The following is a 19,883-nucleotide window of genomic DNA, read 5'->3' as shown; positions in this document are numbered from 1 at the left end:
GGCTAAATCTGGCATATTTACATGGATATATGTTAACTAATATGTCCCTTTTAAATAAATACATTCAAAAAATTCAAAAAATAGCTAGCGTTGCTAACAACCCGTGGGAGCTTGTAACTAATATAATTTTCTTTCAACCGTTAAAGTCTTTAGCACCTTTATGCTTATTTTTTGGGTTTTAGGATCAACATTCAGCACCATGTGTTCAGCATCAGGCATCAGTTTAGAGGTTTTAATAATTTAATAAAGAGATTATAAAAAATTAATGCATAAATAAATAAATAAATCAGTGTGCAAAGTTCGAATGTAATAGAAAACAAAAGTAGCAACTATCCTATGAACACAGGGAAGCATATAATGGCTAAAGAAACAAATTGAGAGCTAAATGGAGAGTAGATATTGAGATATATCAGGCTAAAACTGGACGGATTTATGTGCTTTTAATCTTAGAGTGGGTTAAGATCGGACTTAACCTATGCAGATTAAGATATGCAGGAGGCCAACGCCAGCATCAGTGTTTATACAGATGCTGTATAGCATCTGTATAAATGCATATACAGAGAGCATTGCTCTCCCATTACACCACAAGGCCACCAGCTGACACTGAGTTTAGTATGCTCCAGAGTTTTCTTTATGTTAATGATATGTTATTAATAAGATGTGTACTTCAATGGCTAACTTGGCAGAATACTTGCTACTCTACTTGTATCTTGCAAGTCAGATACATGTTTTTTGTCCACTAAGTATATAGAAAAAGTGTTAGGGTCAGGGTCATCGCACATGATGACTTAGAGCTCATATCAATCAATTACTTTGCTTGCATGTTGTTTGCATTTCTGTTTCAGAAGACCTACATCCCATCTTGACAGAGGATAGGCTAACTCATGACATACTACTTTTCGCTGCTTTAATAACCCCTGGGAGGAAGTAAATATAACTTATCTGTCACTATAAAAGATGGAAGAAGATGAGAATCCACTTGAAACAAATTTCCAATTATAAAAGGCAATTTGGCAAACGTTTTAGGTGAAAGGGTCAGAATCCAATCTTAGAGCACAGATTAGCATAATTGCCCATAAAGGCTAATTTAGCTTCCTTAAATCTTAATTTGGAAACTTGCCCCTCTGTCTCTGGGACAGAGATGGCTGTTTTGGGAAGGAGTGGCTTCACATTGTGAAGGGGAGCAGAGGTTGCTCACATCACAGGGAGCTGTCATGCACTTGGAAATTTCAATTATTTTCTCCACACAGCAGAGGTTTGGGCTGCATGTGTTTTACAATTTACACAAGGTGGTTGTTTTTAACAGAATGACTCATAATTAAGAAGCAATGTGATGTGTGTGAGTGTGTGCCTTTATCATTTACTCAGCTTTTTCTTTATCCACAGGAGACCAGAATAAACTGCATTCGGATTGCTCGCAAAGGTAAAACTTACATTTTCACATCAAATAAGCTATAATATCACACATTAGTTATCACTTCAGAATTCCTTAAATAAAGAAATAACTATTTACAGCCATAAATGCTGTTTGATGTATTCCATGACATACATGGTCCCAGTGGTTGAACTCTAATGACTTTGGTGAGCCTCTGGCTCTTTCTATGACAGACATGCGTGGTTCCTAGAGATAGATAATAAGTGCATGTAGCCACTTTAAGGCCACCCATATGTTACACAGCAGTGGCTATATACTCACTTCCCACTTCACCAGCACATCATATTCATCAGCTGCACATCAATGACTTTAATCTCCTGTTCTGCCACATCCCAAAGATGCTCTATTCAATTGAGATCTGGTGTTTGTGGAGGCCACTAGAGTACAGATAAGCACAACTAATTGTCATGTCACCCCAACCAGTCGCAGCAGATGGCCCCGCCCCTCCCTGAGCCTGGTTCTGCCGGAGGTTTCTTCCTTTTAAAAGGGAGTTTTTCCTTCCCACTGTCACCAAAGTGCTTGCTCATAGAGGGTTATATGATTGTTGTTTTTCTCTGTATGTATTATTGTAGGGTCTACCTTACAATATAAAGCGCCTTGAGGTGACTGTTGTTGTGCTTTGGCACTGTATAAATAAAATTGAATTGAATGTTCAAGAAACCAGTATGAGATGATTAAAGCTTTGTGACATACCATGTCATGCTGTTGGAAGCAGCCATTAGAAGATGGGTACACTGTGGTGATAAAGTGATGGACATCACTTTCAGTTCAGTTTCAGGTTATTTACAAATCAATTCAAATGTAATTTCAAGCTGTCCAATAATTCCAAATATCAGATAAAACACTTAAAAATACAAATTTATCATTTCAAACATCATTATAATACTGTAAGTTCTCAAAAATTTCCTAAAATTAGTTTAAAGATCTTACAGTATAATAATACTAATCAAGACATTTACACATGGAAATCGTATTGTGAATAAATTAGAAAGTATACTTTACATGTGACACTATAGTAGATTTTGAAAATGCCAGCCATGCAGAGTTCCTGTTCAGCTGTTTTTTTAATTGTGCCTTCGAGCTCATTCTAGACGTGGACCTCTACAGGTCACAATAAAACTTGTACATATGAGTTTGTTTCTTTCCCTCAAGAAATGTTTTCCCTCTTATTTATGTGTGAAATGAATTAACAAATACATTAGGATAAGATCTCAAAGTTTGTCTTGGGTATTACGTTATACATTACACAGGAGTTGTCACTGACCACCCCCTAAAATTTGCTGTTAAATCGCTTTTCTTCCCCATCATGATCTTGACCATGTATACGTGCCTGAACATGTTGATTTGCTGTCTTATAATTGGCTGATATTTGTGTCAACGAGCAGTTGTACCTATTTGAGGAATTCAGCAAATCATCTGAAAACCTTTTTTTTCTACTTCAGTGTGTCAGCTTTTGTGCAAGTTTATATCAAGTTAAAGCCAAACTATGTAGAGGAAATTCTAAATTTACAGTTGTCAGCTTATTAATATTTGCAGATACACTTTTTATGTATTTATGTTACACTTTATTTGCTCACACATGCACAGTTATTTGTGGAATCCGTCATTATGACTATAAGCAGTTAAAGTTAAAGTGGAAAATTATATAAGAAGCAGTTTATAAAAACATTAGCAGCACCACTGAGGGGACTCAGAGGGTGCCAGTCATCTTTTTCTTGTCACCATAATGTTGAATAAGTCAAAGTAAATCTCTAGGTAAACGTAACCACTACTACCACTACATCCTTTGTGCTTCAGTGGTGCAGGGTGCATGTCAGGGAGTTTGTCAGTTGTTCTGGATCAGGCTTAGGATATTTGATACGGCCTTAGTGCTGCTTTGGGTGTTGCAGGGAGGAAGCTCTCTTGCCAATCTGCCCGCAGCCCCGAGACAGTGGAGGAAAGGTGAAAGCAAACATGCATCACTGTTCTCACTCAGTACCTCTTGAATCACTGACACTGACATTTTGGCAACCCCCCTCTCCTTGGGCTTTGATGGCTTTGAAATCCACAGTGCAACAAGGTTCCCTCCCGCCACCCGCCCCTTGTGCCTGAGAGAGGAAGCGACCAGGAGTGTTTGCTTGACAGACAGACACTGATAGAGGCCTTTCAGTTCAAACAACCAGGGGATGGGAGACATACAGCAGGTGAAATTAACTTTTTCCAGCCTTCTTCCCTGCTGAATTATGCTTCAAGTTAGTAATGCTCTAGAGAAAGATGGCAGTTAAATTGCATTCTCTTCCCTGTGAACTCTTTCATATGAGAAGTGACATCAAGACATCAAAGATTTCTGCCATACTATTGTCTGCCAGCTTGCCACTTAAGCAGAAGAGGTGGGTTGGAGGCATATTTTGTACTGTATTTGTGCATATATGACTGTGGTAGAGAACCTGCTGATATTACTAAACTTCTCTCGGAGGTGGGACAGAGGTCCCCATAAGACCATTTCTGCAGGTTCTTATGTCCTCCCACATGCCAGCTGTGTGTTTGGCCAAGACACCAATTACAGGGTCTTTTTTTTTTATCTATGACCTCCTGGTGTTTTGGTGCTTTTCTTTGTTTTTGTCCCCAGAAATATGCCATTGGCCAACTGTACAGAACAATAACATTTTCATTAAACATCAAGTTGTCTCAAGAAGACACCTTATTCTGTGACAAGAGGAGGTGTTTATTCACGTCAGCTCAGCCATGAGAACCCATATGGAAAAGATATATATAAATCTTATAAAGTTTGTATCTGTCTTGTGTGAAACTTGTATGAAAAGCATACAAGGATGAAAACAGATATAAGATCCCTTGAAAAATTATATAAATGAAACTTGTATGTTTTGGATACTTACTAAAACAATATATGAAAGTAATGAGAAAGTGGCCACTTTCATGAGTAAATCATGTAAGTTTTTACTATTTCTTTTCCATATGGGAAGGCATGAATCTCACATTTAGCTTTTGAGATTTCTGCTTAAAATCGGTTTGACAGCTGAATGGAATCACATCATACCATAAATTCTTAAATAACTTTTTTTCTTATTTACCACAGTTATCGAGAGACGCAGATCTTTCTTTAAAAACAACTTTTCTTCTTTTCTTTTTTTTATCTGGCAGCTTCAAGTAATATGTGACCAGGAAAGTGTGTATTTTGTCACATGAGGCTCTCTGATCTGCTTCCTTTTTAAGCTGCTGCTGATGTTGTTTTGCTGTTAATGCAGAGTTGACACTTCCTACATCTCCTGATGAAATCTGCTTTAGCATTCAGTCTAATAACGTAATTATGCCATGCTTGTCATTCTTCTGCTCTGACTTCTTATTGGCTAACTTATTCCAATTTGTTCTATGCTGAATTTTATTCCAGTCTGTGTTGACCTACTATTAAGGCAATGCAGTGTGTTGACACTATGCACAAGTGCTTTTCGTTCTTTCTCTGAGTTTATCTCCTGGAGATAAAAGTTCTTACTAACTGGTTGCGGTTCATTTTGCAATTATGTTGGTACTATTGTACTGTTGTGATGTTTTCTAGTTATTGCCTCCAAGGGTTATGTTTTAGGTAGTGTCAGAAAGTGTCATTCTGTCTGTCTTCAGAAAGTTTTAGGTGAATTCTGATAAAAATTTGTAGAGGCTGTAGAGTGGAGTCATGTTAACAATACATTTAAATTTGCCTTAAGCGTGGTGGTTATTGTCAACATATAGAAAGTGCAGTATAAAGATTTTAAACATCATGTCACATCTGACCTTTGACCTCTCCTTTAAGGTCAACAGATTGATCTTAAGATATGCTATGTAAAGCTATTTTTCCTTAATGCCATTTTTTTTATTGGCAACATATGGAGAATGGTATATGGAGAGTTTAAATATCAAGTTACTTTGGACCTCTGACATCCTCTTTAGGGTCAAATGAGGACAAAATTTCATAAACTATCTCTTATCTTTAACACAATGCTTAAAGTTCTACTGCCTGTCTTTGTATTGGCAGCATTTAGGACATGATAACAGTATATGAGGATTCTAAATATCACGTTATAGTTGGTCACATTTGACCTCTAAACTCAATTTCCTATTTCACATCTGTCTTCCTTTCAAATTGATCCCAAAATACATTATATCTTAAAGAAAGTATTGTCATGACAAAGAGAATGATGTGCCTCGTTAGCTGCCCAGTATGTTAACGGAAGTGAGCTGCCTTGGCAGAGGTTTGCACTCTGAGTGCTACTTCTTAAATTTGATTCTGCACTTTCTGTTACATTTGTGTTTCATAACTTATTTCAGACAAATAATGTAAGTTACAAAAGAAGAATTTCCTTGACTGTGCCTTAACATTGACTGAAAACAGAGCAAAGCACAAGAGTTTGAATTGTTCAGCGAAGGAGAATAGCAACGAATTTTATGAAAGAGTCTTTGCAAAAAGTGGAGACTGTGACATTTGCTGTTGTACTGAATTTACCTGCATACTATAGTCCATTGCAGTCTTTTTCCAGTTTGTTGGATTTACATTATGTGCATACTAAATCCTAGCCAAATGCGTCCTCCCTGATAAATAGTAAACCCACACAAGGAAATGATAAATGATGGCGAGACGTGCCATTTACTGCACCCATGGTTTTCTGTTGATGACCACTGCCATGAATTCAACCATGCTAGCCATTTTCTAAATATGCCTCTAAAGACAGAATGACTCACCCAGTGTGATTTGCGTGATTATGGCAAGTCTGTCAGGCTGCTGTATTCTCTGCCAGGAGCTATAGTCACCACCAATCCACAGCTTATCAAGCCAAACTCAGCATCCTGCCTCACTGCAAACACCCCCACCGCACTCCACACACGCATACACGCAAGTCTTTTCGGTAGAAGGCACTAACTTCCATTTGAAACATCTTTGCTTTGTTGAGCCTTTATCCTGCTCTGCCAAGCATGCTGAGACAGGCCCAGGACCCCGTGATGATTACATTTCTCTGTATTTTCTCTCATTCCCAACTCTATTTGTTTTCTCATCAGCAAGAGGTGGCTTGTTAATAAAGAGCTTGCTGTCACGAGTGCAATAATACTTCTTCGATTCATTGATAGTTAATAACAATATTTCACCTTTTGATAAAACACCACAGGGAGCCCTGCTGATTCACAGAGAGAGAAGAATTCCGCTCTGTTGTCTAGCTCAGATGGCAGCACAGACAGACATGTGAATGTGACATATGGGTTGGAAGGAAATAGCAGCCTGATTGAGAGCTTGCATCAGCTCAGTGAGATAACCGACCCCGCATCCTTTCTCCCAAGCCAAGCATGTTTAGCTTCTCTTTGTAGAGAAGCTGAATGTTCACGACACTGATGTCAGCGCATGAGAACGCTGTTCAAGCCTTTCCAAATATCTTCTAGTAAGGGCTTTATTTTTGGGCAGCCTCTAGCGATTAAGTACAACAAATCATTTGAATGGTGAGAAACAGCTCGAAACAGTCTTGCATAAGTTTGAACTTCCCTCAATACTCAGCTTTGCTTATATCAGCCTGGTGAATAGTTTTTTTTAAATCTTTCTAGCATGGCCATGATGTTTGAATACATAACTGAACATATTATATGAATTAGTTCATATCGGGCCATCTTTGAAGCATTTAATGCAGATTCTTTGAAGCTGTTCTCAGCAGGCTGCTCAACCCAAATTAATCTGAAATGCATACAATTAGGATAGGATGCCATATCAGGTAAATCTTGCTATGGATTTCCTTCTAGCAATCCTCCATAATTAGATGATTTTTTTTAATGTGAAACACTACCCCAGTCATTAATCTAGATTCAATAAAGAGTGACGACTTTGTTTACTCAAATGTACTCTTTCACCTATAGAAGACGTACCGTTGAATTTTAAATCAAACAATGGCACAAAAAATGTGTCAACTCAAGTTAATTGCAGGGAAGGGAATATTATTCGTATGTGATGGGCCATCCTCTCATCTTGCTTTTCAGAAGCTGTCGAGTGAGAAAGACCCTAAGGAATCCATCTCTCTGGTTACCTGTCATTTGAATTTTCTGAGCGTCATATTTGATAGCATGACATTTTCAAGAACAACTCCATCACCCTAACTAATACACAGAAAAGGGAAAGCTTTTATAAAGATATGGAGCAAAAAGATGAACAGAAACATTAAGTGCACGATCGCTTCTTATGTCAGCACACCAGGACGCAGATGAGTCATATTTATCAGGAGGTGCAGCGCATGCACTCAAAAATGATTACCTGTTTTGTCACAACGTCAAAACAGGGAAATACAAATAAATGGACCGCCGCAGTATGTCCTCCTTTTCCACCTCTGACCCATTAATGCTATCTTGTAAAATGTTATCTTTTCAAAATCCAAGAAAAAAATTAAAAAGTTAAAAATCTAATATTTCCATCTCATGAACAGAAATCTGCTACTCCGCAACTTTAGCTATACAACGTCATGTACCACACACCTTCATTTCCCATCCCTCCCTCACTCTGTGTGGTTATAACCCCTCCACCACCCCAACATCTACCTGTAGGCTCTGGGAGATACTTTACTTATCACTTCCAGATTTGTAGCAAATTTGAGCTCAGAGCCAGAACAGTCCACTCCATCCTTCTGTTGCTATAAATCAGTCATTTCAAACCTGAGTTGTATGAGTAAATTATGTTTTCTTGGTCATTGCGGTGAGTCAACATTTACGTTCTGTTTGTGATAATAATCCTGTGGTGTGCCAAAAATCAATACAAGATTCCAGCAGATTGAGAAAGAGTGCCAATTGTGTTTACAGTTTTGTTTGTTTATGGTAATGATTCCAAAATCGATCATTTATTGACACTGAATCACTAACTGTTGCGCCTAGAGTTTGCATTTAGAAATGAATAATCATTGATAGTGGAGGCTGTCTTTGTAACTTTCTCACTTCCTCACCTGTCCATCATGACTAATTTGCAGCTGCTTGTAAGGATTCGAAGAGGGCTCTGGAGGTATCCCAGCATGCTGAGGACATGGGTCTAATCCTGGGAGCCTGCGCCGGCGGTCTCGTGGTCCTCATTCTACTGCTGGGGGCCATCGTCATTATCGTCAAGAAGGGGTGAGTGGCTGCGAAAATGTTTGTCTGCTGGCCAGCCGACATGAGACGGGTTAGAGCTTTTCACGGTTAAACATTTATGGTTTGAAGTCTTATTGTTCCTGCATAGGCCATCCAGAGGAGTAAATTTATCTCTATCCCACTTGGCAGCTAGGGTCTATTGAGGAAAGCATTTGGCAGTGAGAGTGAATTACAACCAGAGTTAGTGGAATGGTAGAGCATTAATCCTAAACTCTCCCACTGCTGCCTCAGCTGAGCTTTTGTGTTTCTCATCTCATCTTTTAATTTCAAGGTCTGCGTGTTGGCTGAACACATTCAAATGCAGCCTGTTCGCACTGGAATCGCTGGCTGCTTTCCACCTGCAAATTACCTCTGTCGTCGATCGCACCTGCAGTGTATTCTTCCTTTGCTCGCTGGGCAATGGCGGAACACTCATCTGAGTGTGAAATATTTCATCAAGGGGCATGTTATTCCATTGCCCACTCAATTACATGAGGCAAGCAGCTGTGAGGTGCCAGTGGATGGGCTAGTAATTGGTTAGGAAGGTTGTTTTTTTGCTTTTTTTTGTTGAGGCAGTGGGTAGGGGTGGGCTCCTCAGCCCTGAGGAATTTTTTTGCTGTGAATAGAGGGAGAATGAATGGGGATGTCTGGAGGAAGGCGGTGACTGATAAGATTCACTGGGCCAATCTAGCCACCACAATAGAAACTAGACAGCCGCACGGGAGCAATGGGAGCAGACCTGTTTATATTTAGGCACACGATATTATCTCTCTGCATGTACAAAGAGAGACTGTATACATTAATGTTTTCAGTTATCATTCGGAATATCAGAGATCCCTGCATAGTGGCATATTCAGGAGGGTGCTGGTTAAATGCAGACAGGAGTCAAAAACAAAGGATGTGCTTGCTGCATGCCAAATTTCAGCTTTAAACCAACTTTAAACTTTGTGATATTCATGGGAACACTTGCAAAGTGAAGGTGGTGGAGTCAACAACTTATTATGTTTCATCAGGCTCACTCAAAGCTAATGAACCTAAGAGCAAAATAAACAAGTGTTAAAAAACGAATCCATCATTTATGGATGAAATCAACTTAAATATTAAGCTAAAATATATGACAAATGGAAAAATCTTGATAGATTTAGATGTCACAGACAGGTAGATTAGATTAGATTACATGTTTTTTGAGCATACAATTTAAAATACACACTACCGCTTTTTTATTATTTGCTTTTTATATCTCTTAGATTAAGTCATACAGTTGTTTTTGGATAGTTGTGATTCTTCTTATTGTAACTTCATGAAAAATGAGTCATTCGGTTCTTGGGGTTCAAATTTTATATTTTGTTTTTCGCAACACTACTTAACTGTCAGATCAGTTTCACATGAACTAAAACAAATCAATCAAATCAACAATCTAACACACAAAGCAAAACTGAACATGATGGACACCAGACAGGAAACTATCAAAGTAATACAGGAAGTACAGGGAGCACACACACTGAGACGCAGACTGACAGAACCCAGGGAACAGAGGGAGAAAAGAGAGAGTGAGGGACAAAAGGGACAAATGACGACAAAGGGTGAGAGAAACCAGACACACCCACACAGACATGATTGGACGATCATGAAGACCTAACTGGGGGATTGCTGAGGGAAGGACACGGAGACATGAATGGAACCAAATAATAACCAAGACAACCTGAACTAGAAACACTGAATAAAGTCAAGGGTGTAAGCAAACTAAACTAGGAAATATAAAATACAGAGAGGACATAACGAATAAATAAGACTCCAAAAACACAAAGTAAACACAAAGCACTGGGTCAACAACTGCTTGTTTACAAACACAGTCTGCTTGTAAACACAACACAGACCCGCAAAGGAAATCCTGTGATTAACAAAGCAGTGATGGAATACAGATTTTTTTAAAGCTAGCTTGTTGATTTTTAAAATGTGATATGATTAATCTTTCCTTTAGAAAAAAAAACCTCTTAGTTCCCTAAAATGTTCCCAAACACTAGAAGCAAACGTAAGGCACCTTCAATGTATTTAATGAGATTAATCCAAATGAAAGATGCACACACACCTCTATACTATCAGTTTTATTTATGATGTTTTTGTTCTTAGACCTCCATTAGTTGAAATTTTTAAAAATCTTTTGTTGGTCCCAATGTGAGTTGTGTTATGAGGTGAACCTGTCTTCTGCCTCGCGATGGCCAGCCAGGAACATTCCAACACACTGAGCATCTTCATTTATCTTTCTGATGTCCATCTTGATAAACCATAGTCACCTCTCTTTTTTTTCTCCTCACTCTCTGTCTCTCTCCTTTCCTCCTCCTTCATGCTAATCAGAAGGGACTTCTATTCTTACCCTTACTACCCGTAAGTTACTCCTTTCTCCATCTTCCACCCTGATGCCATCTTCCCCTTGCTTGCCCTTTGTAGACCCAGGATTACTAGAGTGGAAATAAGCATTGCTATCTCCACCACATTCTCAAATCGACCCCCCACCCCACCACCAAACACACACACACAAACACATACACAAACAAGCACACATATATACACACACACCACTTCAGCAGAACCTTACTGCCACCCATGACACACTCTTGCTATCACCAGATCTCACTTTTCCCCTCGTCCAGTTTCAATCTTGTGGCCCTTATATTTCCCTTTCACTCCAATTTCTCATCTCCTCACCCACCCTCCTTTCCTTTATTCCTTATCTCTTTGCCTGTCTTTCTCTCACTTCTCACCTTCTCTGCCATCCTCTGTCTGTATTTGCTCCCTGCCTTTCTCTATCCTCCCACCTCTCTTCCTGCCTTTCTACAGTAGGAAGAAGGTGGCCATAAACAAGGCAGCCATGTCCTACAGGCAGGAGAAGAGTCGGAAGCTGAGCTCTCTGGATTGCAGCATGACAGAGCAGAGCACTCTCCAGCAAGATGAGAGGATGGCCCACTCCTTCATGGATGCCCACGGCTGCAATGCTCGAAGTAAGGCAGCAAGGAACACATGAGTACTTTTGAGAAAGTGTCTAGAGAGAATGCAGCTTCCTGCTTTCTGACCTTCAGCCATGTTTGCAAACATATATCCAATCTGTCCTGTCAAAACGTAAGATGCTTTGGACAGAGAAATCTCCTGAAAGGCTCTTGTCTGTTTGAATATTCTGCAGCACCAGTCAGCACTCACATCTCTGCAGAAATGCTGACTTTTTCCTTTAAGCTGCCCCCTAGACTTTTTTACATTAATAAAAAAGAACAGAGCATGTGCCGCAGAATCCTCAGTGTCAGCTGGATGCCTTGAACTGTATGTGTTTGTGTTCCCAGATGAGCAGCGTAGCTCCGTCAATGAGTCTAGCAGTTTACTGGGAGGCTCACCCCAACGTCACTGTCGGAGGAAAAGCTCGCCATATCACACGGGTCAGCTCCATCCTGCTGTAAGGGTGGCTGACCTCCTCCAGCACATCAACCAGATGAAGACAGCTGAGGGATATGGTTTCAAACAAGAGTATGAGGTAAGGCATGTATGAAAAACACACAATTCATTTGTGCTTTTTTTTTCCATTAGATTTAGCTAAAAATTTAGTTTTTTGTTATGTTGCAATTTTAAGTGTCTATCTATAAATGTATGTAGCTATTGAAATTGTTAATCCACTTTGTTAGCTTAATGGTATCCACATAGTCTAATGTGTCTCCAGTATTTAACAGTCAAAGGTATATAGTGTGCAACACTGTATACTTCTCTCTCTAAGCATACAGTGTTATGCAAAGGTTTGAAACTACCCCTCATTTATTTATATTTTCCTTCCAAAAAGCCAGACCTTCTTATAAAATTTTAAAGTGGTCTTGAGCAGTGGTTCTCCCGGGTTTCTCAAGGTCTTTCAAAGTTTTTCTTTGGACTTTGGCTTTTTTTTATATTCAGTCCAGTTAGATTGGCACATTACACAAGAACTTGACTGAAAATCAGTGGCAACAATTCGATGATGAATCCAAAAGTGAAATTTTGGGATAAAATTGTTGTCAGTATATATGGAAATGTCAGGAATAAGGTGCAACAGTGAGTGTCAACAACCGTCTGTAAAACATGGTGGCGACGCTGTCATGTTTTTTGGCTGCATTTGAGCCGAGGTGTTGGGGACCTTGTCAAAATCAATGGAATTAAAATTGCCAAAAAATACTGTCAGATTTTGATCTACCATGGTATACCATCTGGAAAGCATTTGATTGGCTTCGTCTTTCAGTATGATATTGATCCCAATGGAGTAAAAGTCACTGGATAAAAAAACAAAGATTGGAACTCTATCAGTTATGGATTGGCCTTCTAGAGCCCATACCTCTGCACTATTGAAGCTTATCTTGACAAAGAACGACACAAAAGGAAATAAACAATCAAAGAAGAGGGTTGTTCTTCAATAAGTAATGTAAGAATGAGGGGTAGCACAAGACTTTTTTTTACAGTATTGTAGCTAGAGGGGAAGTCCTACCACCAAATTTGTAAATTAAATGTTAATGCAAAATTCTGTGACTATTAGCCAACTGGCCTAAAGTTAGAGATTTTTTTTTTTTGGGGGGGGGGGGGGCAATGACATTGCCTGTGTTTGTCGTAGTCTGATATTCATGTCTGTTTTGCTGTCATCTTTACCTAGAAGACTTTAGTATTATGTTTGGTCAAGGACTTGACAAGTTCACAAAATGGGCCTACTAGCAAGACATGTAAAATGTTGTAGTTCACTTTTGAAGTAAGTAAAATGTTGATCATTTTTGACAGGTATTTTAAGAGTTTATCTTATATTCTAGAATTAGCTAACAAATTCAATGGTTTATTCAGATGTTAGAAATTACTTATATAGTTTTAATTATTTATTCTACTAGCTAGAAATTTCTACTGCTAGCTAGCCCAATCATTAGTTTGCGCTCATGCATCTAATTATTACTTTACATCTAATTATTACTTAATTTATCTATTAAATCAGTTCCAAACTACTCAGTTCTGTATTCAAGTTTTTGTTTTTTTGTTTGTTTTAATTAGTTGAGCTATTTTTGCCAGATGCTCTCTAGCTACCGTTTGCTGTAACCTGTCGCTAGTCCTGGTGCTAGCTGCCTAGCCATATGTACCTTTGGTCTTGGCTGTTTTTGTTTGTTTTTTTTTCTTCTTTGACAAAGTTACAGTCTTTCAAAGTGTTGAATCATATTATGCTTCCATATTTGTTTTATTGGTTTGCTGTCAACTTCTAGTATACAACGCCAGTTCCATGACAAATTGATTTTCTTAGCTTGAAGTTGAAGAACCTGCACAGAGCAAAAGTCACTGGTCAACACACCTCTTTAAAGAACATTACACCTAAGGGCCTCATACCTGTGAAATTTCATTTATTTCTTGTAGCTGAGAAAAATAAGTGAATCATTTGTCAGATAGCATCATGTCAAAATTCCCGATATGTTACAGTGTACAGAGCCCCATCTGTATAATATTCCAGACCAATGCTGTCTGTTTTGAAGCATTATAAATGGGGTCTTGAATATTCATGAGCATGAATATGTTTTTTACTTCATTTGCATTACAGAGTTAATGCATATATGCTGAACATTCTTCTTATAAGAGCACTAATTACTATTTCCAAAGTTGCGCCACTCAGAGTTCTGGTTAATATAATATAAAATTCTCAACATCATCCAATTGTGATAGGGAATTTTTTTCTCTGCACCTACAGCTGCAGGAAGCCAGATGCACTTTTTCGATTCATTAAGCTATCACCTGAGGGGCCAACAAATCCCCCCCCTCCTCCAAAATCAATATATGGGTCGCTTTTTCACTCCTCAGTCTGGCTCCTCATCGCCTGGAGAAATAAACAAGATGAAGGGGATCAGCCTGCACTCTGCTGTCAGACTTCATAACCCTTATTTCCCACAGGGTCACACTGCTGCTGCCATTGATCAGACATGTTGCAAGGCATTGTGGGGGGGTTATGAATGAGTCAGGCCCTGGGGGTAGGTGAGGTACAGTATGTGTTGTGAAAGTCAACATCTGGAGCAAGAGTCAGTGAATACACTAGAGGATAGAACCTGTGCCCCTTCACCAGGATGTGGCTACTTAAAAGTGATGTTGTGTCATTTTGTTATCTCTTGGAAGACTAGTGAACCTTAAGAGAGCCGTATATATTAAATGAAGGCCTGCAAACCTCAGCGACCTCTGCTCACAATGTGAGAGACTGATAAAGTCATACAAAAACAGTTACTTCAAGTTCTGCTGCTAAAGGTGGCACTACAAGCTATTGCATCTTTGGGCGAACTTAGTTGTTTAGACTGCAGAAAGTCCTGTGAAAACTTTCACGGCTGTAGTTCCATTTCAAGGAAATTCAAAGTGTCAGAATTACAGGTAAATAAATAAATAGAATAACTCCATAGATGGAACGAAGAGTGTGTGTCCTATGTACAGATAAGTAAAAAAAAAAAAAAACCCTAAAGATACAGTGGGAATAATTCTGTTTGACAGTACATTGTTTTATCCCCCATCTAATATTTAAAAACTATTTATGATGAATCTAAAAAGACACAATCATACTTAGTTATTCAATCTTAAACAATAAGTAAGGATTAATCTCGTGTACTTGTGTGTCATATGGTACACTCGGTGCTAAAGGCTGTTTGCAGAGGCCTGGGTTTGAGTTCATCATTTACATCAAGTCATCCACCCACTCTCTTCCTTCACTTTCCTATCATCATATATACCCAAATAAATGTACATTAAATATTGCCAAAAGTTTTGACAGGAACTTCTAACTACTGGAGATAAAGTAAACTCATATGAGAATCAGAAGATGAAAGAAATACTGCAGCAGGATGTCTTGCTCATCTTTCACTGCTGGAGGTTTATTGGTTTTTAACGTGGAAATCCAAAATGTTTCCATTTTGAAGGAATTTTTCCGTTTATTTCCAGAACTCATATAGTCAGGGGCAACTACTTTCAAGGAAGAATGGCTCCCATTTCCCACATAGTTGCCATACAGTGCCATGAGATTATGGGATAGTAACAGGAGATTTAATCCCAAGTGTGTCCTTAGATGTCTTTTTTCAGCAAGTTTTCAAAATATATATTTTATTGAAAATTACATGGAAGATTAGAGTCATTTGCGCTTATTACGCTGGCAGAGTCAGTGAAACCTGATATAATGGCATTCAAACACTCCTATTATTTCCGAGCATTATCTTTTTTTTTTCTTTAGTCCAGAATCCTTAATGTCCCAAACAAATACTTTCAGAAATGAATAAATCTCCACGAAGGTCAACAGAATGTTGTTTCCAAAATCTACAAGGAGTTTTGGACAAATATAGGTTTGTTAAGCAGGATTAAACCAGTCATTACCAGTGGTGATGTCAGTGACTGATATAATCCTCCGATTATCTTTCCTTCTCCTGCTCGCCTCGGATGTCAGGTGGTACCAATTCAACACCCGTTGCCCGGGAGAGATCGGTCTGCTGTAGACGAGAGGCAGCGTGCCTCAGTATGAGAGCCTGGATGTGCCCACTGATACAGCAGAGAGATCAGGCTGGTTTTTAAAATGCAAAAGAATATGACACCACTCATGTCAGGCCCATGCTTTATTTATTTATTTATTTTCATCTTGCTCGCTTATAGTATTGATTCAGATTCAATGACTCATCTCACTGCACCAACAGATTTAGTCGATGGGTGTCATAAACAGCTGTCACAAGTTTGGCAGTTTAACACCGAGGTATTATATAGCAACCGCTTCTACAAGCAGCGAGTCCCACACTGTGTTCAGAATGAGAATGACTGCAGAGGGCCACCTTCTCCTTTCCAAGGCCGCAGCCATCTCTCAGCGCCGTCTGCATGTCGTCTCTCAGCCTCAGTCGCGCCCCGCTATGTTGTGGCAGATGTCTCTTGATGACTTGGCAAGATGCTATAACACTGAAGCTACTAAGACGACCTTAGGGTAACACTTTGGAGTGCATTAGCAAAGTTGTTCCCATTCTGAGTGTCAAGAAGCACAAAAGACGCATCGTCCCTGCCTGTTGTTTCTGTTTCTGAAACTTTTTGTTTCTCTTTAATCTGCAGAGTTTTTTCGACGGCTGGGATGTCACAAAAAAGAAGGACAAGACCAAAGGGAGGCACGATAGCCTGCTAAGCCGTGAGTATTTGTGTACTGAGCCATGTGTTGAGTTGTGTTTGTGCCGTGGCTTGGGTGTGTTCCACTTTTTTTCCTTACTGTAAGTTACAGCATACCTTACCATTTCTTTTTATATGCACACTGTAAAGTAGATCACCATTTTACAATGCCACTGCCTGTATCCTGTGAGTCAGCCAGAGGTGCCCAGTAATTGCTTTTACTCCCAATGGAATGGCTGTTGATTCTTGTTAAATATGTGATTAAGGTATGATTAATTAAAATTGATTGTTTAACCGTGTGTTTAATGATGTTTTTGAAATGTTTGCCTCTATAGGAGGAATACTAAATGCCTTACTTATTGTATTTTTCAGAGCCCTTATACAAAAGTTTCAGAAATTACTTTTATGTCATAAAGCTTCTTAATGGAGGAAACTGCAATCTGCAGGAGTCACGACTGCTTTTGCTTTTCCTCCTAATCCTTCTCTGTTATTTTTCAATCGTTTTCAGCATCCGCCTGATCCAGGTAAACCATTGCTTTAGTGGTAGAGCTTAGTTCTATTAAACCAATAGTTTAGGTAAAGGAGGCATACTGGATATTGTTCATTCCTCCTTTTGAAAGAAAGAGTACACAGCGACTCACTGTGAGCACAGCAGCAGCATCTCTATCTCACTATGGCAGATGAGTCAAAATATATTACCAGGCAATGCAAATGTAATCATGGGGAATGGGAAAGTAGTCCAGAAAAATATATGCAGAGCATTTGATCATCAATCGGTCCTAAAACAGTAATTGCCACTGTTGCTGTTGAAGCAGTTATTAATCTTTAACTGTTTAATATTTGTCCAAATGTCTGTGCCCTACATGGCCAGAGTCCTGCGTATATATAGCAGAGCTACTGAGAGCTTATAATTGTAGGTGGCCTCTCCAGCTTCTCTTCGACTCAGGCTGGTTGGCTGTTGACTGCTGACGCCCTATATCTATAGTTTGGCTTCTCTTAATCTTTCACGCATTATTTGTTGGTCTTTTGTTCTTCTAATATGTGTGTACAGGTGTGTATGCAGGAATGAATTAGGCCACGTGTTTGGATGTATGAATATGCTCGCTTGACTGTAACTGTGTGTTTTAAAAATGCTATAGAAATAAAGTTATTAATAGCTTTATTATTAGCTAACCAATACCCAACACCAGTGGCTTGTTTGACCCAGCAAAGGTAAATCTGAACCCTGACAGTTTATTAATTGTATAAATCATCGTTCAAACTAAAAAGGATAAATGTACTATGAATAACAAGCAAGGAATGCTCAAATTTAGAACATGATGATGTCAGTTTGCTATGGTGTGATTGTGACATCATATGGGATCATAATGAAAAAAAGTTTGTTCTACAGCTCTCTCCGTGCCCTTTGATATGGTATATTACCGGATATAGTTTCTTGACATTTTTTTTGAAGGTCAGCTTTGACCTTGAGTGCTAACAATGAAGCTCAAGGTCAAATGCTTACCCAGCCTACAGACTCAGGCCTCCCAAGGCCTGGTATATTGCTGTGAAGTTTGAAGGTGATCCATAAAAAAATGTGGGTAATATAAAGTTTTTACTGATTTTCACATTTGGTGTGATCTTGACCTTTGACTTGAATTTGGTTTCTACCATCACACAAACTCTGGAAATGACAAAAACTCTGGATGTTAGGCTGCTAGCAAACATGCAAACAGACAGTCAAACGAACCAATAAACACACTTCCTTCCCTTCAGGTGGAGAATCAGTACTCCAGTATTTTGGAAATGGACAGACTGAGATAATAATCAAACACTAAAATACTTATATATATACTGGATGCAAATACCTCTACATACTGATAAGTGATGTTTTATGCATTGTAGATGACCGTCATCGAGTCAAGCTCCACTCCCTCCTTGCAGATCCCAGCTCCGATTATGTCAATGCCAACTACATAGACGTAAGTTACCTTTACTTTTATTTTTCCTTCTGCGTCACCTCATACTCCCACATCTCTGGCCTTGCTGATCCTACAGCTCTGCCTTAAGAGCTCATATTAGTTGTCTTTTATTGTTTTTGTTAACCTGGCGCTTGACCAGCAGTCACCTCCCCATGCTGTCAGCTAAATCCGAACTATCATTTAATGACTACATCCACAGCGTACCATAATATCTATGTGTGTTAGTACATGTTGGCTTTGAAATGAGATTTTATCGCTATATCTCTAAAGTTCCAGCAAGAGCCTATAAGCTCTGAGCAGCAGGCCTCGCCCAAGTGCTTTTGTAAGGCAATATTGAGCATTGAAATTGGACCCAATATAACTCAGTTGATCCTTTCATATACTTTCAGATATTGTGATCTCACCTACAGTTCAGCTCGAGTGAGTGTCTCAGGGAGCCTCTCCAGTCCCAGCAGCAGTTTGCTCTCCCTTGAGATGCAATCTCTGCAGCTTTGCATTAGATGGAGCAACAGTGTCTGAAGGACTTTTCCTTCAGCGCAGGTCAGGCTGTGAGCTCTGCTGCTCACTCATAAATAGAAGGGTCACTTCAAGGGGACTCTGAAAAAGCTCTCCACAGTCTTCCCTTTATGTAGTCTGCTGAAGTATTAATCTCAGGTTTAATATGAGCCCGTATAATAGGCTGATTGCTCTGTTGCACCCTTTGTTTTAGCAGTTGTTTTGTGAACAAAAGAAAATGTAAGAGGCAGATTTGTGGTTGTGGTCACCTGACTCAGCATACGCGAGTCCCATCGGGTAGAACTGTGTGTGGCCACTTCATCCCCTTTAGTGCTCCATGATGGCTCCATTAGAACGAGTGTTCCAAGGACCTTTGTGCCATTAACTGTGCAGGCTACAGCACCACTTGCATGTCATGCCAAGACCCTTGGCTCAAAATACTGCAGTGAAATGATTCCAAATGATTCATGGAGGAGGCCAAGGCTGGAATAATGGAACATTGCTTTTTTTAAAGGTTAAACTGAAAAGTTTAGTAGTCTTCTCACTCATTCACGTGCACATTTGCATGTCTTTCATTTTGCAGGGGTAGCAAGACACGACATTATTTTGTAAAATCTTTAGATGAACCTTGTTTTTGCCATCGAGGCTGACAGATGTAACTCCAAAAGATGCAATTAAATTTCAGCGGACTTTGATATTCTGTTAGGCACTCGGGAAGTGATTCTAGTTACAGTTAGTTGCTTTTGATTAAATGGAAGTTTGAG

General features: G+C 39.2%; 1 protein-coding gene across 3 annotated transcripts in view; it reads left to right on the top strand.

The window, feature by feature from the left end:
• ptprua (protein tyrosine phosphatase receptor type Ua) overlaps positions 1-19,883 on the top strand; it is a 245,385-nt gene that overhangs the window by 190,648 nt on the left and 34,854 nt on the right. For 2 of the 3 annotated variants that reach the window (XM_065471329.1, XM_065471327.1), the window contains exons 13-19: positions 1,387-1,423; positions 8,395-8,533; positions 10,886-10,915; positions 11,369-11,529; positions 11,863-12,050; positions 16,613-16,685; positions 18,548-18,624. In XM_065471329.1, the coding sequence (XP_065327401.1) occupies positions 1,387-1,423; positions 8,395-8,533; positions 10,886-10,915; positions 11,369-11,529; positions 11,863-12,050; positions 16,613-16,685; positions 18,548-18,624 (705 nt within the window). The remainder of the gene's footprint in view (positions 1-1,386; positions 1,424-8,394; positions 8,534-10,885; positions 10,916-11,368; positions 11,530-11,862; positions 12,051-16,612; positions 16,686-18,547; positions 18,625-19,883) is intronic. The other variant, XM_065471328.1, reaches the window with a different exon arrangement.

Source organism: Pelmatolapia mariae, linkage group LG22, assembly GCF_036321145.2.
Source record: "Pelmatolapia mariae isolate MD_Pm_ZW linkage group LG22, Pm_UMD_F_2, whole genome shotgun sequence".
NCBI classification, from domain to species: Eukaryota; Metazoa; Chordata; class Actinopteri; order Cichliformes; family Cichlidae; genus Pelmatolapia; species Pelmatolapia mariae.
Note: the sequence above shows the minus strand (reverse complement) of the source record. Positions and strands in the feature narration are given on the sequence as shown.